The 24,206-nt window shown below is 33.4% G+C and overlaps 2 protein-coding genes across 2 annotated transcripts; one reads left to right on the forward strand and one right to left on the reverse strand.

The window, feature by feature from the left end:
* Nucleotides 1–764: 764 nt before the first annotated feature.
* On the forward strand, nt 765–5,440 carry LOC133692235 (protein S-acyltransferase 8-like). Its single transcript, XM_062113021.1, has 5 exons — nt 765–1,108; nt 2,347–2,532; nt 3,174–3,479; nt 3,604–3,837; nt 4,452–5,440. The coding sequence occupies exons 1-5, from the start codon at nt 1,070–1,072 to the stop codon at nt 4,959–4,961; spliced, it is 1,275 nt and encodes a 424-aa protein (XP_061969005.1). The 5' UTR covers nt 765–1,069; the 3' UTR covers nt 4,962–5,440.
* Nucleotides 5,441–11,843: 6,403 nt separating this feature from the next.
* On the reverse strand, nt 11,844–14,531 carry LOC133691860 (ethylene-responsive transcription factor ABR1-like). The gene is made up of 2 exons (XM_062112474.1): nt 13,573–14,531; nt 11,844–13,021 (listed from the first exon to the last, which is right to left on the reverse strand). Exons 1-2 carry the CDS (start codon nt 14,105–14,107, stop codon nt 12,174–12,176), a joined length of 1,383 nt encoding a protein of 460 aa, XP_061968458.1. The 5' UTR covers nt 14,108–14,531; the 3' UTR covers nt 11,844–12,173.
* Nucleotides 14,532–24,206: the final 9,675 nt, after the last annotated feature.

The raw sequence follows: 24,206 nt of genomic DNA on the forward strand, positions 1-24,206 counted from the left end.
TCATTCAGATTAAGTTTTTTTTTATATTTTTTCATTGCAATTTTTTATGCATGTTTATTTACTGTTTCTGTTAGAATTTTTGAACTACATTATTTAAATTAGCAATTGAATCACCAACTTGATTCTCATATTTTTTCCATAACATTTGTTTACGTGAATTTTGTTTTTCCTCAGCCCCTTCAAAGTTCAAAGTTCAAAGTTCAAAGTTCAAACACGAATGGCATTGATATAATCAGAATAGTTAAACACGGATTGAATCAGAAGAAATCATGACAGCCAGGCTGTTTATCATTCCATAATCTCATGTTATTACATCATTAAAAATTATTCTTATTTGTCCCTTTTAACCAATTAAATTCCCAAAGACCCCCCCACCAGCTCAATTAATCAACCGTGAACAGTCCTTTCGTCACCATTAATATCTTGCCACGTCATCTTTGACCCCACAACTGTTTGAAAACGAGTGAAGCCTGTGACAGATTAGTACTTCCACACACGAAAGATGGCTGCTAGCAAATTTCAAAATCCCGTCTGACAAATATATATAAAAAAGGAAAATCCAATCTGATTGGACCAATAAAGGCAGGTTGGCGATCGAATCATCCAATAGAAAAGGTGGGGTTAGATTAATAAATTAAATAAATTTCTTTCTTCTAAGAAAAGTGAATTAAATATAGTTTAAGTATGTACAATTACTAAATCCTCCTCATCCTCCTCTCCCATTGATATTTTTACTTTTTTATTTTTCAATCCCATATAATTACCATCACAAAATAATAATAATAAAAAACCCGCAGAGACAGAGAGAGAAAGGGGCCCAAAGCAAAAAACCTAACAGCAATATTTAAAATTCAATAACCGAGTCTAGTGTATTTTACTGCGATGACGAGTTGAATGAGATTGATTGATTTAGTTTGGTGGATTCCTTTTTCTTTTTGAATGGATTTTGAAATGTTAAAAGTAGAAGAAGAAGCAAGAGCGAGTTTGAAGTGTTCGATTCCTTGCCTGTGTAGTACTGATACTACTAGTAGTTGAACAGAAGAGGAGGATAAGCGTGTGGATTAGGGTCATGGCAAAGCGTGTGTTCGAAGTATGGAAAGGGAGTAATGTAAGGCTTTATTAAATTTGTATACTCTTCTGATTTCTTTTTTATATTTGTGTAAATTAGTGGTTTTTAGCATCTGGGTTTGGTTTCATTTGCTGTGAAATTTGTGGGTTTTGCTTGAATTTTTCAGTTTCTTTGTTGGGGATCACTTTAGAATTTTGTTTAAAAAGCTACTATGTCAGTGGCGCTCTGTTTGGTTACTGTTAAAATGGAGGAAGTAGGGAAAATCTGACGCTTTCAGTAACTTTGAACTTTTGTTTTATTGCCGCGTTGAGTTTTTTTTTGTTATTATTACTATAGGCCACTGAAAATCGTGTAAGAAATAAAAAACTGAGATTTTTTGGTAACATATCTTTAATTTTTTGTTGTATGTACTAAATCAAGCATTGGGTACTCTATTTCTGATAATTTGGGGATGGCTTCAAGGGCTATGAATGGAACCATAGAGTCTGTTGTTAGTCTATTTAGATCCTGGACTTGTGTTCCCTAGAGTTATAGTGGTTCACCTATTCGTGCAGTAGACTGCAGGGTGGTTTGGTTAAGTTAGAATCGAAACTTGGCGACTTTGTAGTATAATGATCAAATTATGGGTTTGTGGTTATGTTTAGCAGTGCTTGTGTTCTGTTGGTGGCAATGCTAATGGCGCTGACATTAGAGGTTTCCTTGCTGGGAGGTTTTGCAAGTGCCTTTGAGGTTTGGATTAGGATTAATAGCTCCACTAACTAGTAAGATAGGGATTTCTTGTGCAGTATTATAGTTGTTTGATAATTTTCAATAATCAGAGAGCTCTAACATAAGTTGCAATTACTTGGCAAGTATGAACAAGAGGGTCCATAGATTCATTAAAGCATTGAGCACAGTGTTCGGTGTACTTAAGCAGTGAAATGTTCTTGCTTGACATGAGATGGACATGTACATGTGCATCCAAGCTGGATGATCTTGAAACCTTGCTATTCTTTGGGAGTAGTGCTAGGACCTCTGATCAGTGCGCAACTTGCTGGCTTGAAAGAGGGGAGTTTTGGATTTCTTTGTGGAATTATTCATATTTTTTTATCTTAAAACAATCATTCAAGATTCTCAAACTGCATGCCAACCTTATATTTTTGACATGCTATTCCCAAATATTAGAAGCTTGAAAATGCCTCTTTGCTTTGTCAAGTTTCATTCTTCTGGTCAAAGTTAAGACTTATCATGGTGTGAAATTTTCAGCATCTAATGTTTTTCTTGTCTATTTTCTACAGAAATTCATCCTTCGTGGGAGATTGATCTTTGGACCTGATGCTAGGTCACTGATTGTCACTTTATTGCTGATCATTGTTCCTATAATAATCTTTTGTGTGTTTGTTGCGAGGCATCTTCGCCATGAATTTTTTCCAGATAATGTAGGGTATGTGATTCTGGTGATGGCAATTATCTTTACTATCTATGTAAGTTTGCTTAATCCCTTGGCACTTGATAAAATTGTTTTTGTTATATGAATTTTATAGAACTGGATGTGCTATTTCTTTGCTTTGGAATTTCTCATGCTCATGCATGCGTGTTTTACGATAGATGGTAAGCTGCTATGTTCTTCTTTTGTTGTATAAATTTTTATAACTTAAAAGAAAGTGATTGGCATGTGATTCTCAAGGCCATGGTATGGATAGTGTAGCGCCACAAGTGGACATGATTCATGTATTTGATGGTGCCAAGCTCAATATGATCAATATGAGAGGCTGTAATTTGTGAAGGCGTGGTGACCACAAATTACCCCAATGACATTTTCAAAAGAACTGACTTAAAAATACCTTTTGACCTTGCTCTAGAATTTGATGGTAGAAACTAGGAAGGTGTACAATTTTCTAGACTTTTGTGAGTGAATAATATTTGCAGTTCAATGCACTTGAAGCTGCTGCTTCTGGGTTTTGAGAATTTTGTCTCAAAAGGTGTATAATTCAAAAGGGGTGCTTTTGGAAGTATGCTTTCTTGGATCAAAGACAGTGAAGCACAAACCTGAAATCATGTCCTCCAAATGCTTATTCTGTAGCAAATCCTTTGTCTTATTTAATTCGATGGCTGATCTTGACAGGTGTTGGTTCTTCTTTCCCTCACATCAGCCAGGGACCCAGGCATTATTCCACGCAATTCACATCCACCTGAAGAGGAGTTTCGATATGATTCTTCTGTGTCTGTTGAGGTTGGGGGAAGACAAACACCGAGCCTCCAGTTTCCACGGACAAAAGAAGTTATGGTTAATGGCATTCCTGTTCGGGTTAAGTATTGTGATACATGTATGCTTTATCGTCCTCCCCGCTGCTCCCATTGCTCCATTTGCAACAATTGTGTGGAGCGATTTGATCATCATTGCCCTTGGGTGGGCCAGTGCATTGGAGTGGTATGCTGTTTAACCTGCATTTTAACTTCTTTCTTTCTTGTGTATGCCCTGTTAACATTACTTCTCCATTTTTTGGTATTTGTCTAAGTTTTGTTGAAAAGCTAATTATGCTCTATATGGGCAGCGCAACTACCGTTACTTCTTTATGTTCGTTTCTTCATCGACTCTTCTATGCATCTACGTGTTTTCCATGTCTGCCTTGTACATTAAAGTTTTGATGGATGATTACCAAGGCACAGTCTGGAAGGCAATGAAAGAATCTCCTGCATCTGTCATTCTAATGGTCTATAGTTTTATTTCCCTGTGGTTTGTTGGTGGACTTACTGGCTTCCATTTGTACCTCATAGGCACAAACCAGGTAAGTTTTTTTCCTTAAGACTTATGTTATGTTTTGGTCTCTGTTATGCTTAATTGAATTAAATTTGAATCAACCAAATCTCGTTTCTTAATAAATGTGCGGCATAACTATGGTCTAAATGCCAGAATAGAGTTTTTAATGGTCTTTCATCATTAGTTGTCAGATTATGAGATCACAACAGTCTGTTTAGTGGAAATATATAAGCAATCTTTAACATGTCACCATTCAGATTCATGGGCATCAAATGATAAACCTGGAGAAACCCAAGCATCAAATGAAAGCAATAGCAGTTTGCCTCCATGAATCATTGTGTACTGGATATTTTTATCTTTTTTTGGGTTAATAAATGGTATGAAGTATTGAAATTTAGAAGCATAATTAGTTCTGCAATGACTAACTGCATTCTCTGTGAAGAAAAAAGGAAACTTTTCCCCTGAAGTAATAGAAGGTGAGAGTTTTTTTTTCCTAGGAATTCTATTTAATTACTTGTTCTTTTCCATATGTATGAGATGGGATGCTTGCGTTTGAAGACTTTTGTTTTTCTGTTATGTGGTTATTCAATATGTTTTCCACTCTTGTATTAGCTAAAACTATTATTACTTTATTCTATACAGACCACATATGAAAATTTCCGGTACAGAGCTGACAACAGGATCAATGTCTATGACCTTGGTTGTTTTGATAATTTTCTTGAAGTCTTTTGCACAAAGGTTAAGCCTTCAAAGAACAACTTCAGGGCTTTTGTTCAAGAGGAAGTACAACAAAAGCCCACGTTGCCCAGCACCCAGGAAACAGACGTGGAAGATTCTGGTGGGGATCCACGCTCAAAGGTTGAAGATGACCTAGATATTGGTGAAGATTTATTGAAAATCTCCCAGCGTCGTAATATTGAAGAAATTGATGAGGACATATGCAGCAGAGGGAGTAATGGGCCACCTCATAATACATCCGAGATGGACTCAGTATTGAGTTCAGATCATCGAGCTCCCACAATTCGATCAGACACTAGACATTCAAGCTGGGGAAGGAGAAGTGGGAGCTGGGAAATTGCATCCGAGGTCCTTGCCAACTCTACAGTCACTGAAAGCAGAACCTACTCCACTTCCAAGGAGCCACACCAATGATGATAGGATAACTCATTTAGCTGTTGATCCCCCCACATCATCAACATGGGTTTCTGAAAATCCTTTGGATGTTCAGTTCATCATGTTGGCGGAAGTTTTCTTTGATTAGGAACTTACAATCGAGTTCCAATTCTGCTCTCCCTATAGGCACGATGGTGTGTTATCCTTCGTATTGTGGGGGTGGGTTATGGCTCCTATTGATTATTTTCTTTGGGAAAGCAGCCAGTAGGAATGTGTTTGTAATTGTGCGAGAAGATAAAGAGGATGTTTGCCTTCCCCCCCTCTTTGTTCTCTCTTTATAATCTTAATCATCGTGGTCGAACACTCAGAGTAGTAATTCTGGCTTTATTCTTTGTGTAAATAGTTACTTCCAAGACCTGATTCAGTTCTCCCCTTGTATGTGTGGTGAACTCTCTCGCGCTCTTCTTTCCTTGTTTTTTGTTTTTTTATGAACATGGAGCTCTCTTTCTTATCAAGAAGTGAATGTGGGGGACTGTTTTCTTTTCGAGGGTGGGGTAATCTTTGAACCGTGTATATTTTTCCGATCGGAGTCTAAATCTGTAATGAAAAAAAGGGTTTTGGAAAATGTTGAAAGTTCGAGGGTTGATAGATGGAAAAATTGGTTTATGGGCTTGATTGATAAACTCGGTGTACTTACTAGGGAGAAATGCAGGTTTACCCTAAGAATAAAATATGGTCATCAAAATATTAGTATAAAATATTTCTATGATTTATCAATTATTTCACGCACTTGATATTATCAAGTAAATTGTGCTGCTCAAAGATTTTTTTAAAAACAAAACCTACCGTTTTCCACACAACAAATATGTATGTAAATACAAATCAATGTGCAAAAACACATTAGAGGTAGATATAATATCAATCTAAAAAGCTAGTAATGTACTTGGAATTTATTGATTTTTTCATTTTATAACTGGTTTTTTAAAAATTAATTAATTAATTTTTTATTTGTTTCAAATTAATGTTATTTTGTTGTATAATCCGCGTTGACGTTGTCAGCACTGAGGACAAAGAACTTTGCAGTGAATGCCCTGGAGATAGCAAGAAAAGAATCCGTGACGACAAGCAAATTCTTCGATGGATTGGCAAATGACAAAGGCACAATGCCAGCATACGAGGGTTTGGTTTGAAGGTGGTTTTGGTTTTTTTTATGGGTTAATATAAAAAAATATATATTTTTAACTTTTAAAGATGTGATTTATATTTTTTAAAAATTATATTTTTATAAAAAAACCACCAACAAATATTTTAAGTTACCGAACACAATTTTGCCGAAAGGTTCTGCAACTTTGTATGTCTTATAGGCTAGCTACCAAAAATGGGCCTGGCATCTTCGGGCTAACTTCGGGCTTGATTGGGTTCTGGCTTTATATTTCTTCAGGACATCTTCACTGTTAGACCACGTAGTTTTCTACTCCCCCCTCCACAGCTGCAATTTGCAAAGGAGCTCGAACATTATGGCTGCAAAGAAGTGACGGAATATGCAGCTACAAGCTAGACAAGCTGATCAAGCCAAGCAATGAAATCGATCAGTTTTTTTTAAAAAGAAAATATTGCTCCAGGTAATCCACTCGAGGATTGAAAGAGGAGGGAAAGGGCCGAATGGCTGTTCGTTTTGATTAAACCAAACAGAACACAAATAAATCCTGTTAAATCAAATCAACCACATGTCATCCATTTTTAAACCGGACAGTGCTCCTCATCATGTCCTTTTCGTTCACAACCCTGTTACTCGTAAAAGCAAAAATTGCTGGGTAAGAAGTCTTCGATAAACAGTAGAGCTTTTGTCCATTAAAGTGTAACCAGATACCTCATTACCTGAAATTGTCATACAAGCACTCTCTCGGAAGCCACAGTTTCAACACCCTTTCTAAGACAAGATAATCGGCCCCACTTACTGTAACGTCAACCATTTCAAACCTCCATAACTGGCGGTTCGGTCCCTAACATTGAGGAGAAGACCCAAGGCACAGTTTGGAACCATTCATTTTCACTAGAGACAGTGATTAAAGCAATGTAAAGAAAACTTCTTTTCATCGCTAACAACCTTATTTAATCAACCAAAGTTTGGCTCGAGTCATTTCCGTTGGAAAGAATTTCAATCATGGCCTCATCTTCGTTCCACTCATCTGCAAATTCATTTGGGTTGCTGTCAGTTTCTTGAACATAGCATGGCACGCACACACCTAACTTCTTATTTGTACTGCTACTTCATGTCTATTTTTCCCCTGGTTGCTGACCGAATGTCCTACAATAATATGGCATAAACCAAACCCTTAAACTACTTCTTATTGTATAGATAAGAATGCGACGTGTTAATTGATTACAAGATCATAGTGTTAGCACACTTTTGTATTACGAAAAATAAATTCCAGCCCAGACCTCTACATCATCGTGTCCTGGATACAGCCATGACAGTGATAATTGAAAGTCCTTTTCATTGTTACGCCAGTTCACTACATTCCATGAGGAGCTAATTTCGTCAAACTAGTTTTCTGATAAAAATGTGTCATAAATCTTTATTAATCTATGCTAAGATTCTGCTCAAATGACATGTTTCATATAAAAATGTGAAGATAGTTTCGTTCAAGTTAGGAAACACGTCAAAGTCCAACTCGAAAAATTTACCTTTTTTAGAACTCTCATTTTAATTTAATTAGGATCTTACTCATTAGAAAGTTTTTTTTCCTAATTTATTTGAATAGTCTTATGGGCTATTTTTTTTAGAGTATATTTAATGAAATAAAAACTTTTTAGGAACTACGAAAGTTTTCATAATTTTCTCTAAGATTTCTTTGTACACGGTTTAAAGTTGTAAAACTTCAGGGATTAAGAAACCCTAATGTTATTACATTATACGTTGCCTCATTCTAACAAATTTAGCTTTGTAATTAAACAGTATATTATTATTTATGATGGTGACGCACTTGCAATAACTTTGAGCTATTATAGCACGTGGCTGTGTCATGGCCTCATTGGAAGTTGATTCGAATCTTGAGTGTCTAATAATGTCCATGCGAAAGGCTGGAATCTAGCAACCCTGGTCTCTGCAATGGAAGTTTTATATTTTAGTTTTGCCATCCTCCGAGTTTTCCACCAAGTTGGCTGGGCTTAATTATTTTTTTGCTCGGCTGACTTTCTCACGCCTTCTTCGGAACCTTAGCGAGTGCTTGTAATTATTTATTGGACCAAGGCTTCGATTAATTGCATCTGGATCGTCCTAAAATAAGAAGAAAACAAAAAAAAACCTTCCGGATCCTCTGCTTTGTAATTGAGCTCAGCCCATGTCACATCCCTGAAATTCTGGCTGTTTTTTTTTTCAAGAGAAAAAAACTTTAATGGCTGAGAACGAACATCGGACAAATAATTTTTTTTTATTATAATGGAAAGTGTTTTTATTTAAAAAATATATTAAAGTGAATTTTTTAAGGTCTTTTTAAAATATTAGTACATACATCATGATTATTTAAAAATATTAATTTCTAAAACACATTTAAAAGTAAGCACTCACTTAAATGCCAAAATTAACTTCAAAACAACATTCAAAGTTTGGATGGCAAATAAAACAAGTCAATTCACTTCACCTCGTTTAAAAAATAATTTGAATTTAAAGTTTTTATTAATTAGATTCGATTTAATTTCAAAGTTAGGAGATTAATCTATCAGTCCTGTTTTTTATAATTATACTGAAAGTAAATAAAATCATAAATATAACCTCCACGCATATCCATTCTTATTATAGAAAATTCTGGTTAGGTAAACAACCATTCACCCCTTAAGATTATCGGTAAATATACTTATTATGGGTCGACGATTGTGTTTTTTTTTACATAAATTAGATGTTCTCGAACAAGAAAAGACCAAATCGAGTACGTGTCCAGATTGGGTTGTTTGGTTAGGAAAATTCAGGGTCATCAATCTGGACACGTCTACTCCCCTCCTTCACCCGTCACTCGGTGAGTTGATCGCAATCTCTCTCTATTTTGCACAATTTGTTACTGTTATTGCGTCACTTCTATGTCACACGTGGGCTCTGGGTCCCGCCTTAAGTTTTTTTGACCTGATCCCTTTTCTCGGTAGACCTCCTGCCACGTGCTGCATGATCTCATCCGATTCAAAGAGGATACATTCTAGAGAAACGAAAGCGACAGACCTGGGAAAAAAAAAAAAAAAAAAGCTGGAGACGTAATCTTCAATAACAAGTATATGAGCAACCCCGTTTATAAAGTAACTTGGTAATATAAATTAATTAATTGTAACGACTTTAAATAAAAAGAATAAAAATAAAAAATTATAAGAGCACTTCTTGCCTTGGTAACTTGTTCTTCCGAGAAATAATTAAAGTCTTTCATTTTACGTAACTTGATGAAGAAAACAAATTAAGTCGCAAATGAAAAGGATACCAATTTGAAGGGTATAATTAAAATAAATTAATATTATGTAGCTAAATCATAATTTCTTTCTGGGTTTGAGGAGTAGTTGCTAAACTCGACTAAAAAAATAAAATATAAATTATTGAGTTATCATCCTAATTCTAATCATTGAAAAGGTCGTTAATATTTGCTCGGACAAGTATCAGAAACATGGTTTTAGGATGGTCAAGGTGCCCGCACACCTGGTTTCGTCTTCGAAGGAGGCGGTAAACTACAACTTGATTTACTTACAGAACTAAACAAACAAATCAAACCACTTGCCAAATTTCACTAAAATTGCTTATCTGGTTTGTGGGTATGCAAATTGCCATCTCGTTGAAAGCAACAGCCGGTTCATCGAACATTGCTTTTACAAATACAATTAAATTAAGATAAAGTCCCTTTTATGCTCTCTTACTTTCCAATCGTAGGTATGGATAGCATTTCAAGTTGTTTTCAATGGCGGTGAGCGAGGTTTGTCCATAGGTTAGAGTTTTGGGTTGTTCTTGAAATATATTAAAATAATATATTTTTAGTTTTAAAAATTTATTTTTGATATTGATAAGTTAAAATAATCTGAAAATACTAAAAAATATTAAAAAAATAAAATTTTCTTAAGAAATACTTTTAAAAGGCAAAATCAACCTGGCTTTAAATAAGATAATGGTGGGAGCAATTTGATTGTCCTAGTGCGGTTCTAGTGAACTCCATCCAGATATTAAAAATATTGGTATCGGATTAGCTTAATCTCATCCATCTAGGTGAACTAAAAACAACCAACAACTGGGTACATTGTTCGGTACTACTTTCTTATGATTTATGTCAGGAATAAATAAATAAATAAAACAATGTTTAAAATATGGTTAAATGCTATGTCCTTTATGCCCTCGGGCTGCAAGATATTCTAGACCAGGGGTGGCAGTGGGAATAGGAGATGGTATTTGAACATTATTAAATAATTAAAGGAGCATCAAGTTATTTGAAGTTGGAATAGACGGGTCACAAGAAAAACAAAGCACGTTTTTTGTCTCTCAAAAAGGAATAGGTTTCCGGCATACCGGTGAATTTAATTAATTAATTTATTTATTTTTTTACAGAGGACGATTCAATAGCAAGAAACTAGGGATAGTTTTTTGTTATTTAGTTTTATTTTCCCAAGTTTTTCTATAAATTAATTCCATGATGTTAAAGTTGTAACTATTGATATTTTATAGCTTTAAAATGAAGATAGACATAAAATATGAGAAAAGCATAAAGCAAGAGTTTTTATAATTCATTGACGGGACTAAATGTGGTTTATATATATATATATATATATATATATATATATATATATATATTTCTTGTTTTTTAATGACATAAATATTGGTAAATACAACTTGAGCATTATAAACTTTCTCAATAAAATATATAATTGTTTTTATTTTTTTTATTTAAAAAAAAAAACCAAAAAAACCCCGTCATAATTTTAGCGTCTGGTTTTGAAAAAACATTCAAACCAGAATTCCTCCTATTTACATTTCTCCAAAATAAAAAACTAGAATAAAAAAAATTAAAAGGAACCATTCAAATCGAATCTAACCTCAAGAAAAATGAACCAAAACTCTGGATTTTCCGAGGAATGGACATATTCATTAATATTACTATCGGGAACTCATCATGACCGAATCGAATCATCATCACGAAAGTATGCACACGCGTGCGCATGGCATACAGACAGACAGAAAGAGAGCCGCATCTTTAAATTAATTAAATAGAAATTACTACATCCAGAAGACAGGGGATGAGCTAGCCAGTTTAACTAAGGGATAAATAAAACCTAATTTAACAGATTTTTTTTTCTTTGATCGAATTAAGGCCTCTTTTGTGGCTGCAGTTAAATTGTTTTTTTTTAATTAGTTTTTTTAATGTTTTTCAATCATTTTTATATAGTCAAAATTAAAATTTTAAAAATAAAAAATAATATTATTTTAATATATTTTTAAATAAACAACACTTTAAAAACCCCAATCTAATAAAATTAAAAACAACAATCAAAAGTAATAAACAGTGAATTTGAATATTATCCGTACTCGAAATTACTGTTACCATGATTTTCCGCTTAGAGAAATTCTTGGCAGGATTTTTGACCGAAACGGGTTAAAACAACTTCTTTTACACGGAAATGAGAGACAGCCTCGTCAATAATAATATTTTGACTGTTCGACCAAAATTCGACTTCCAATTATAGAAAAAGCAGAAAAAATTGCACCTCAAATAATTAAAGAAAAAAACAGAAAATTCAAGCATTTCTCCTCTAGCATGCAAACACCTTCAAATATGGTGGTGGGTTTGCATCTCACTCACTGACTCATCAGCGAGGGAGACCACAGTATTATAGTGCCCACTGGAACTGGGCATAATGGGAAAGAACATGAAAAGGAATAGATTAAAGCTAGTAAGCGAGAGATAATCTCAAGACAGAGCATTAGATTAATTAAAGAAAGGCCTTTCTTTAATAAAAGATTTGGATGTGTAAAGCATGTAGCAGACAGCTCTGTTCAATTTCCACATCATTCGCAATGGACAAATGTAAACATCAAATCTTTGAGAACAAACTATGCCTAAATTCCTACACCGTCTCCTTTCTTCTTTGTTTTTCATCAGCTTCTTTCTTTGCACCAATTATACTAAAAAAAAAAATTAACGTGCAAATACAAAATAATGCATAAACTCATAGCAAAATAAAATATTTCTAGATTCCCATAAAAAGGGAACAAAATAAATTGTGAAATCGATTCTAACCACTAGAGGAAGGATTGTGACTAGAATCTGTCCATGGGGGCACCGGAAAATCAGAACCACTAGCTGGATTCTGATTTTGTGGTGGCCGAAAATAACCCAACTGTTGACCAGCGAAAAGCAGAGGAAAGGAAGAAGCAGAGGGAGAAAATGTTGATGGTGATGAACCGGAAGATATTGCTGCAAGTGAAGAAACTGAAGTAGATGAAGACAATGAAGTCAAAGCTGATGATTGTAGAGAAGCCACCTGGGGATTATAAAACATATGCTGTAACCAACTTGAAGGTTGTTGTTGTTGTTGTTGTTGTTGTTGTTGTTGTTGTTGATGATGAAACTCCCCTGAACTCTGCAACAACTGGGAGTACTCCCAGTAGTCCCTCATCATATCAGCTTGAGACTGAAACAATGCAGGTGCTGGCGCCTGCGGCCGCTGTGCTTGTTGCCTTGGAGATGAGATTGGCTGTAACTGAAGATGAGAAGATAGCTGTGAATGAGATATGGGACCTTGAGAAGCAGTAACATTTTGCGTTTGAGCTGGCAGCAGCCTAACATTTTCAGGGAAGTTAAGTTTAGCTCTATTTCCTCTGAATCTTAAAGCAGCATCGTCATAGGCTCTAGCTGCAGCCTCTGCAGTATCAAATGTGCCTAGCCAGACTCTTGCCGCTTTGTGTGGATCACGTATCTCTGCCGCCCATTTGCCCCATGGTCTCTGCCTAACTCCTCTGTATCTTCTTCTTTGCTCGCCAGTTTCTTCCAGGGATGCTATTTCACTTGATGGTGTTGCTGTAGTGGAGGGTGTAGTTGTAGTGGGGATTACTATAGTTGAAGCAGACACTTCTTCGGTTGCTGCAAATTTTAAAAGAAGAGAGAGTATGGACTAAGAAAGCAAACTCTTTTTATATATATATATATATATATATATATATATATATATATATATATATAATTTGTGTATGTGTAATATTATTGCTTTAAAGCTAAGTGATTGAGATGCTAAATTCTATACCCAAGGCTATGACGCATTGTTATTGTTATTCCATGTGCTGCTCATTTCTAGATGACTGCAAATTATATATATATATTTTTTTCCAAAGCAGACAAATTCAAGGATTTTGAGGGAAGTTGACAATAAAACCCACAAATACATGCAATAATAGATATGGTAGATAATCTTTAGATATTTCTACAAGAAATTTGTAATATAAATTGTTATAAGAAGTTAATCAATCAACACTATACAAAATAAAAAACATTGAAAATGAATTATTGACCAAATAATTTAGGTGGACAAGTAACAAAACTCAAGTAAAATAATAGAGCTTTGACAAGAATTGAGAGAAGAATAGCAGGGGAGAAACTTTGAGGGTAAAATTAATGATCTTGATGATTCAACTTACCAGTTGCACCGGATGATGATGAATCTCCTTGTGAACTTCTAAAATCATTAAACCCTCTATAAACCCTTGGCAAAGACTCCATCAATTGCGCTGCTGCACCAGCCTCTTCTTCTCTCCCTCTCTTCTGGCCAATCCACAAACCAGAACCAGAAGTAGAAGAATAGGCAGATAAAGGAGGAGAAGCAGGAGTACTCGTATTAGAACCAGGTGCTGCCTGACCAAAATTTGATGTTATTGTTGCACCTCCTAGACCCACAGCCCCATATGATCCCCAATCACTAGTACTCCCTCTTTGGCCGGATACAACATGTGTAAGTTCTGATACCATTGACATCTCTGTTGAACTGCTGTACCCCATGAACATATGCGGTGATTGTGTTACCTCCACATGCTGCTCTACTGGTTGATTCAATTGAGAAAGTATCTGTGGTGCTGTGTATGATCTCTCTTCTTGGTTATCATAGTTATCTGTTGCAGGGTACCTGGTGTACTCCCCCGGGTCTCCTCTTTGGTTCGCCACCTTCAATATGTACATGTAACTCGAACGAAAAAGCTGGGTACAGATATCAAGCCGGGTTTCCCCCCCTCTTTTGGATTTTTTCTTTTTTGTCAAATTGTATGAGAACCTTTTTTTTGAAGTTATAGTGAAGACAGGGGGTTATATATGAAGCAGAGAATTCAAACTTGTTCAGCCGTCACTGAAATAGTGCTGGAATATTTCTGCATCATTCGCTGAACCAGGAGCTAGCACCACCTTTGTGATAAATACGGAGATACATGTTTTCTGGGAGAGGTTTATGTAAAAAGGTTTTAGGCTTGTGAATTTTGTAACTTTTTTTTTCCCCTTTAAGAGGTGGGATACAAAAAAATTAAGTACAGAGTCCCGAATTTAATATCCGTTCACACATAAGATTTGACTGATAAATTTGAGGTTCTATGGAACCCCAGGGGAAAGCCATTTCAAGTTAGAACAAGTAGGAGTTTAGATAAGAAACAGAAAGCGTGTCCAAATTGAGTTCCTACAAGCATAACCGACAAGAAGCTGAACGATCGGGCTTTCAGATTAATTTAAGAATAGCCCATAATTATTAGCTAGGTGGGCTGTCGAAAGGTTTTCAGCAACTTGGGCTAGAAGATGATGGTTCTTAAGCTGTTTCCAGCATTTTCCTGAGCTGTAAAAGTTGAGGGATGTCCCTGTGAACGTGGTTGAAGTTTTGAGCGGGATTGTGTAAATAATTGCTTTTGTTCTGACTTTTCATTTTGTTCAACACAAAACCATACACCGAGTAAAACTGAGGTCATTGAATTGTAGACAAATTGTACTCTTCTGTTAGTTCCATTGGACCACAACCTTCGATATTGTTTTATATAATATAATATCAGGGGTCAATGCTCTATATTAAAACCCCTTGCTTGTACAATTTTGTAACACTGAACTTTCCATGGATAAGAAGTTCCGAGTTTTAACTCTTGCGAGCAGATGAAATGAAGTAAAATATTGAGTTGGTTTTCTTAATGGCCAAGTGTTTACATATTTGTTTCTAAATGATATGTAATGTCAAAACACGTCTCTCGGTTGACCTCTAACAATCAGCTTTGTGGAATTGCCAGTACTATTATTTACTGAACTCATAAAATAAAAACGAAACTATCCAATTAAAGTCATTTACGCAAAAGAACAGATGAAATTCTCTGCTTCAACTTGGCCAAAAAATTTACTGGCCCGGTTCTGGTAATTTACCATGCCTAATTACTCTATAATTATGCAGAGGCTGATCATCAAGATTCATGATCTTTTGGTGTTTAACCACGAACAGGCAAGGTGTAGCTAAACTAACCTCCTGTTTCAACTTTGGTGGAAGCTTAGTTGCTAATTTGGCTTCGGTGAGTTCAAATTAGGAATGTTAATAGATATTCATGAATTAGATTCTTACGTTCATATCTTGGCATGGCAATTATTTATCGAATTAAAAATTTAATATTTATAAATTATTCATTAGATATCCAATTAAAGAGGGTGTGCGTATTAAATGGAGAGATTAGGAATATTATACATGTGTGTATATGTGTCAATATTAGGTATAGTAGTTTTAAAAAATATAAATGCTTTATAGTACGTTCATACCTTGGCTAGTTTTGTGCGAGCTAGGCCCACGAGACAATTACTTTTGATTACGACAGTGACTATGGTCGAGAAGGTTTATCCTTCGATGAAGGTGGGTATAAAAAAATTGAAATTTATCTCTGGTATAAACGGTGACGATCAAAGATTGGAAGATAATTATAAGGGGTGCTTCATCTATCTCCACTAGACCAGCTTCGATTAAGACTTTAATTTTAATCCATCTTGTGTGGCTATAGTTGTTGTACCCGCAACTCGTCTCGTGTCAAGTGTGTTCTTACCGATAAGATTTAGATTGTTTAGTCGAAAAGATATGAAATTGATATTTCTTTCTATTTTCAATCGAATTTAATCATGATCTGGAAAGGATCTTAATTGTTTAGAAAGAAAATAGCTTGTATGCCAGCGGGATTCATGTTCTTTTAACACGCAAGAAAAATATAAAAGTTTTGAGGAATTTTTTGATATTATTATTAAATATAAAAATATATTTATTTTAAATTTTTCTTATTAAGATATATTTTTTTATTAACATATTCCTGGTTTATCTTAACCAATATAATATTTTTTAATTAAAATTATTGTTTTTGGTTAAAAAAAATATTTTATTATTGTTAAAGTAAGTTAACAAACAATCTCAAAATAATATATCTATATTTTTTTGTGATTGACAACTAAAAAAATCATTGAGAATTTGTCAATACAATATATCTATATTTTATGTGATTGACAAGTTTCAAGGAATTATTTGATATTATTATCAAACCTAAATAAATATTTATTTTAATTTTTTTTATTAAGATAATTTTTTTTTATTAACGTGTCCTAGTTTATCTTAGCCAATACAATATTTTTTTTTTATTAAAATCATTATTTTTGCTTAAAGAAAAATATTGTATTATCATTAAAGCAAGTTAACAAACAATCAATCTCAAAATAATATATCCATATTTTATGTGATTGACCGTTAAAAAAAATTATAAATATTATAAAATCATGTTCAAAACCTATTTAAAAATTTTAATATTAAAAACCGTTTTCAATTGAATTTTCATGAACAATTTATTAATAGTATTATTATTTTTTAAAAATTATTAAAATTCAAATAAAAATTCATAATATTATTAAGAATCATGTCAAAACTAAAAATAAATAAATTTGATAAAAAAAAATAGAGTATAATAAAAACTAAAGGAAAGCAAGAGTCGAACCCAACGCCTGGTTCATCAGGAGTAAGCCATGTGCGCTTGAGGGTAGGCCAGTATGCTTGGCTTTGCTTTTATTTTTTTTGGTCATAATTTAGCAAATATGCAACCCCAACTGGATTTAACCCGCGATCTCACCTTTTTCTTGCATGCACTAACACTTCAGCTATTAGATGAAATTGGTATAATTATTTCATATAAACTTTTTCAGAATGCATAGACAGTCCTTCTAGCAAACAATATTGTCTATTAAAACCTAAACTAAATCCGCAAAACTAATTGAAAAAACAAGGGAGTTAGGGTCTAAGTCATTATGGTTTTGTGAGAAAGATCAATAATTTGATGCAGTCCAGTACTGTAATACGTGATGCTCCTACATCTTTACTCGAGGGCAGCGCAATAATTTAATGTCATTATAGTTCATTCGGATAATTGGAGTTATTAATAGGACAAATCATGTAAATTATGTTGGATTAGGTTTAGCCGCTGGCCTGCTGTAGTTTCTACCTGCATTATCTGTGGTCGTCTTCCTCGCAATGTAGGGCCCCTAAAGCCACCCTATGTCTGTATACTGGTACGGAAGAGAGCCAAAAAAGCACACACGGATTACTCTTCTTCGTATCTCTCTCTTCTGTAATCTCAATTGTTTATGTGCCTCCTTGACCTTTTAGTAGCGAGCTTTCCTGATCTACCTAAACTCGTTGTCTTATTTTGACAGAGTCGTCTTCCTCTCTTTGCAGCTATTTCCTAAAGTTGATGGAGAAATCTTCAACGACATCTTTTGGGATTTAAATTAATTTATCGAAAGTTTGCGTCGCCGAGAGATTTTCTATATATTTTTAATCCACCTCGTGCTCTCTTAAACATTCATTTTTCACCCTTCTTGTCGGCTGATTCAATAAAGGGACGAAACTGGAAAAAAATTAGGCATAAAAGGTCCCTATGAAGTGGATGGTTTTCCTTTCAGATCGATCGTATACGTGGAAAGTGTTCGGAAATCTTCAAATGTTTTTTTCTCTCTTTTTAATGGCATAAAATAGTGGATGTTAACAAAATTCAATTAGGTAGGGATCAGATACAGCTGCGCTGTCATCCAGTGGACAAGGTTCAGATTCCGAGATAGACCAGGGCTATATAAAATACGAGATATGTTTAAAATTCGTTTTTCCGACCAGACTGTACGCGGATGCTTCGAAATTAAAATGTTCAGCGTCTGAAAGTTGGAGTTTTATCTTTTAATTATTAAATTACGAGATATGTTTAAAGTTGGAGTTTTCAATGAATTTGTGAAAATTATAAAAGAAATTCACTTAAAATTATTTTTTTTTCTATATTTTTAAATTGCTGATGTTTAAAATAAATTTTAAAAAATAAAAAAATATATTATTTTAATGTATTTTTGAACGAAAAACATTTTAAAAAGTAATCGCTACTAAACTTTCATATACTTCTTAAATAATAAAAAAAATAATGAGCAAGAGAAAGAACAAAACAAGCATCAAACACGTTTAACTTTGATTAAATTACTGTTAATCATAAATTATTCAAATAAAGAAAGATTATATTCAATTAAAATATAAACAGTAGAAGGTAAGGGGATGTATCCATTTTTAGCCACAAGCAGGGAAGGTTCAAAGGGTGGAATTTTTAAGAAGACGAAGAAACCATTTATAAACAGCACAAATATGACTTTCATAAATGGGATATATATACCCAGAAACGTGGATAAATGCCAATCCCACTAATGATAATTGCATTGCTAATATGGTTAGTGAAAAAGGATGAATTCCTGCGGCAAAGATAAAGCAGGAATTTCCACTCACTTTTTTTTTTTTTTGGCTGTGAAAAGTCCCACTCTCCCTATTACATATAATGCAAATTAATTTCTTATCCTTTTCATAGAAAATATTTGTCACGTCGTGGGTTAAGGTCTCCTCCGAAATCAATTTTTAGACATCATCTCTTAATTATTCAAACGATCAATTGATACTATAACTGAAATTCAATTGGCACCCTTTACTTGAACTTTGAATTTTTGAGCGATGGAGCAGCCTTGTTTGATTGGATCCCTTTGTCTTTAGCACTCTATTTTTCATGTAGTTGAATTCGTATAATAATAATAATAATATATAATAATAAATCTATATAGAGAAAAATGGCATATTAAATGACAAAAAAACAAAATTTTTTACTTGGATAAAAAGCCATCCATCATTTACAAACAATATTTTTTTCTTTTTCACGAGAGATTTAATACTGTTTGCCATTCTTTATGTATATATCACTAGTTATGGTGGCCATGTTTCATTGCGGATATGGATTCAAGATTTCAGTAATGTTTTTGAGTTTTTCGAGAGTAGATTCATAGTATACAAAATTGAATTGGTTGAAACCCGGACTAACTACAAAAAGAAAAATCATAAGGCAACGTTGGCCAAACTTTTTTTTTAAAAAAAAGATAGTGGCATTTTTTTATTGAACATAAAAAAATTAGGCAAGCCTTCAAGAATTCTTTGATAGTATTGTTAAACTTGGTCAAATTGGTTAACATTGAAACTTCTCAGCCTGATTTATTATCTAAATCGAGCATTAAATAAAAACCATACAAAAATTGTTATTATATAATCTAGTCGATTTGATGATTACAATGCAAATTATTAGTGAAAATATGGTTTGGCTTGAAAAAGGTTTTCAAGATGATATTCCTTTTTTTTAATGTTGTGATGGCGACATCTTGGATCTATCTCGATCAACCTAGGTTAACTGTAAAATTCGTAACCCAGGCTATAGAAATAACCACAATGCGCTAATCCAGTTGGTGAGTTGTCTCTTTCTTTTCCTTTCTGTTCTTCTCTTCTTTTTTGAAACTTATTTTGGGTCGAGGGGGATAACATGAGAGATTAAATTAAAAAATTATTAGATGTGGACTAAACTAAAAAAAGAGTTGGATCATGTGAGATAAATTCAATTTCAAGATACAATTGAAGAGCTCTTATAGAAATAGAGACTAAATTGAACAAAGAGGACAAAACAAGATGGGTGTATGCAATACATGCACTAGCATGTAGGAAGTGCCATCAAGTTTGAGGTCGCGCATGTGGTATCATATAGCCTCAAAACACGGCCTTCTTTGGAGTCATTGGAAACATCATGTTGTCATTGTTTTTTCAAGGCAGCGCGTGTCTGGAATGCAGCTCATGTGTGGTTCTAGCGATATTTTTTCTTCTTTTTATTTCTTTCTCCTTTCCTCGTTTCCCGTGCATCAAATTTTTTATCCTTTCTTTTTTGGATGAAATAGGCCTGAGTTCTCATCAATTTTCAATTGCAATCCTTTAGTTCTGATTGTTTGGAAAACAAAAAATCAAAACATTATTTTTGCAAAATCGAGCGTCAATCCAATAACAATATTTTTTTAATAGACCACAATCCCATAAGTTTATCATAACAAAACATCAAAATCAATCTCAAATAAAATCAACATGGAAAAATCAAATTAGAAAAAAAATACATGGATAAAAAAATAAAAAGAAAATCAGCGTGAATCCACCGTGCCAATGAATCAAGAGCTGCAGCAATTGCAATAGCAAGCTTCCTTGTTCGTAGCAAGTGAAATTCTCAGCACCTTACCATGTAATTCCTGTACTTGAATGCAAGTGAAATAAGATTCTTTAGCGAGTAACACAAGGAAACAGCATTTTCCAATTCATGTTAGGAATCTGAATTACTTTGTAGAAAAGGAACATTATCTCCTTTCCTTTCGTTTATAAAAGTAGTGTGAATTGCGAGAAGGATACTCCTTGAAAGTTGAAACCCGCATATAAAGTAATGACTAGATCCGTGAACTTACTGTACCAATTCAATGAATTATTTTCGTACGAAGGGTAGGGATTCACGTGGAAAAAAATAAAGATGCCAAAGAAGGAATTTTAAAACACTCGCAAATCTCTCATGTATTTGTATGGATTCAACAAAAAAACTCAATAAGGCCCTATGAAGATTATTGACATGGTCAGCATTTATCTTGTATTTGCAAAATTTAGTCAATTCAATATTATTGAACACAATCAAAAGTTGGAGAAATGGTTAAGAAACACAGAGATAACGTATAAAATAGATATTAAATTAAAGAAAATTATATTTATATTTAAAAAAAACTATTTAGAATGGAGTTAATAGTCAAGTTTTACATTATTTCATGAATTTGTAGTTCAAAAGTGTTGGAAAAATTATTAAAATATGATTAATGAGCACATTTGAGGTCAAATTAAGGTAAGATTCACTCACTTTTTGGGCTAAAATTTGATTGAGATTTAATTTTCAACGTAATTTCTTTAACAATAAATATGAATGAGAAATTGATTTCAAAGAATTCTTAGTTGATATGTTTTGGTGAAACTCAAAGCCCTCTAAAAAAAATTTATCTCACATAGAAAAAAGAGCAAACTTTCTTGATGTTTACAAAGTGTAAAGTTGAAAAATTAAAATTGAATCCAAAGAGCACTCAAGTTTTTAGATGGAGAAATCCTAAGTAAAGTAGGCTTTGAGCTTAAACTCACATGCACACATCACGCCACGTCAAGTTAGGTTCAGGTTTGTTGTAAAAATAATATTTTGAGCCATAAAAGATTTTTTTTATTCCATGAAGAATTATTTCTTCATACCATTGTTTTATCTAGTTTGGTTCATGAATGTTAATAGTCTTTTTCAAAACCATTTTCTATAAATTTGAATAATTCTTTTAGCTAAAAAAATTTAAATTTATGGTCATTATGTTCATGTTTAATTTTTTTATTCATAGTGTCTAATCAACGGTTGATAATAGTAGGAATCAATTATAATTATTACCAGGATTAATTATTTAACTTTTTAGCTTTTAAAATTCACTATAAAAAAAAGGTGAGGAAAGAGTTTCACACAAGTTTTTTTCAAGTTTTTACACATTCTTCCTCACCTCAATTTAGTGTTTTTCCTTCTTTTTTTATGTTTTATTTTCCTTTCAAATGTAGATCTTAGGTTTATTTTGTTAAGAAATTATTGAGTTTATTTACTTGGGTTCAAATACCTTGTTTAAAAGTGCATATAATCTAAGGTGGTTTTCATGAGATCTTGGAAGACTTATTGTAAACATTCTAATTGCATAAAGTGAGGACCAATAAAACCTTTAAGGATAAGTGATTTATCATTGACAATAACAAAAGTGTCATTACTTTAAAGTGCTTCAATAAGTAAGTACCTTTCTTTATTTAATTTAAGCATAGATATTTTTATTATTAATGTACATGCTAGGACTTTGATTTAATATTAATTACAAGTCTGAGTATATGCTTAATATGCTTGCTAGTTGTTTTGTAGGTTTTTTTTTGTGTCTGCCTTAACTGAGAGGACTTTATAACTATATCTCATTTATGGCTTTAAAAAACCTAAAAAGCGATTAAAAAACAAAAAATCAACTCGTAACCCAATAACTTCCCGATGTCAAATTTGCTTTCTCATTAAATTTCAAGGTGAAATAACAACCAAGTAGAATTAACCTCGTTGAATGTAACTTGTTGAAATCAAGATCAATTATTTTTGTCGTCAGAATCAGTGTCAATTGATGTTTTCTCTCTCTATCATGTGAATCTAGTGACTTTCTTCCTACCACCTCAAACCAGGAACTGAAAAATAAAAAAAATGAAGTTTTGAATCAAAAGTGTTTTTTTTTTTAAAAAAAAACAAGGTTAGTTGGCAAGTAAGAAGATCAAACTTAAAGTTTTGAGTTAATTTGAAAATATAGTTTATCCGTATTTTCAATTATGCCCTCACTTAACAAAGTTAAAGTCACATGCCTTCAATCTAGTCAATAAAGGATCCAATCAAAGAAAAAAAAAGCATTACTCCAATCCACATTGAAAATATTAGCTAATGAACAATAAAAATACATATAGTGAAAGTATGAGCTGTTTTAAATTTATTTTAGAACGAGAGAAATAATACACAATATAAGAAGGGATATTGTTAATTAAAAAAAAAAATTCAAATGCGAACACTTCATCTCCAGTTGAAAAAGAAAGAGGGAGGGAGAGAGGGAGAGAGGGAGAGAGGAATAGGTCAGGAAGCAAAACAAAGTACCATTATAGAATTTAGGTGTCGTTCCTTTGAAAAAAGGGAGCAAAAATGAAGAGTCAAAGACTGAAGCTTCGTTCCACTCTCCCCCTTCTTTGTCAATTCAAATGTCAGAATGTAGTTATCGCGTATCAATGATCTTTCATTGTCAGGGCAGCCAACCCCAATTCTCAATTAAATTCTACATTTAAACAATTTACACACCGAACACTCTACTCGGAGTCTCGGAGTGGGAGGCGCTCAAAATCCTCTAGGAAGCACGGCCAGTAGAGAATAAATGGGAATCCCAAACCTCTATATAGCTTCTACTTCTTTTCAATTGCATATATTTTTACATTTCTACACCGCTTTCTTTTGCTAAATTCTTTTAATAGTTTAAGTCTAACATGCCTTTTTTTATGCACTAACACACACACACACACACACTAAAACGGGGCCCGTTTGAAGATTATGGTGATGAAAACTTCGATTGAGAATATTTTGAGGTTTACAAAAATCTATACACAGCAAAGAATGCAAATTTCATGCGAAATCTTCTCCTTAATTTATGGATTTGACTTAACTTTATTAGTTTGATCATTTTCGCAAACTTAGCCATACCGTTCTCAAAAGTCCTGCCAAATGCATTCAAATTAAAAAAAAATTATCATGCTTAAATCGTTGGTATACATTTCATTTGCTTGAAAGCATTCTTTTTCGAGATTTCATTCAAATAAATGAGTTACGACAAAAATTGTTGAATTTTGGCCACAGGTAGTTTACGACTCTTCTTTAACCATGTACTTTCATACCGTGCTTCTCTTTTTAAATCTTGGATTTAGTGCATTTTCAGACTAATTAATGGAGACGTGATCAATTAAAGTCTTCTTTATTTTTCCTTTTTGAAGCAGTAACAGAAATAACTTTCAAAGATTGAAGTTATTAGCACTTGACATAAAAAAAAAAAGGAGGTTAGCTGTAGTTGTGGAGTTAATGTTGTTTTTTAATTTACATGGTTTATTACAATCATTTATGTTCTGTTTATGTACGTGCTTTTTCTCCCATATAATTGATGTAATAGTATCCTTCGTAAGGAACATGTATCCATAAAAACTTTTTGAAAAGCTGCCCGCAGTTGATTCCATAGAAAGAAGCTATGAATTCCTGAATTAAACTAAATTAAGCAATAGAATTTTTACTAGTGTAAATGGATTTAGGGTGAA

This window comes from Populus nigra, chromosome 4 (assembly GCF_951802175.1).
Source record: "Populus nigra chromosome 4, ddPopNigr1.1, whole genome shotgun sequence".
NCBI lineage: Eukaryota > Viridiplantae > Streptophyta > Magnoliopsida > Malpighiales > Salicaceae > Populus > Populus nigra.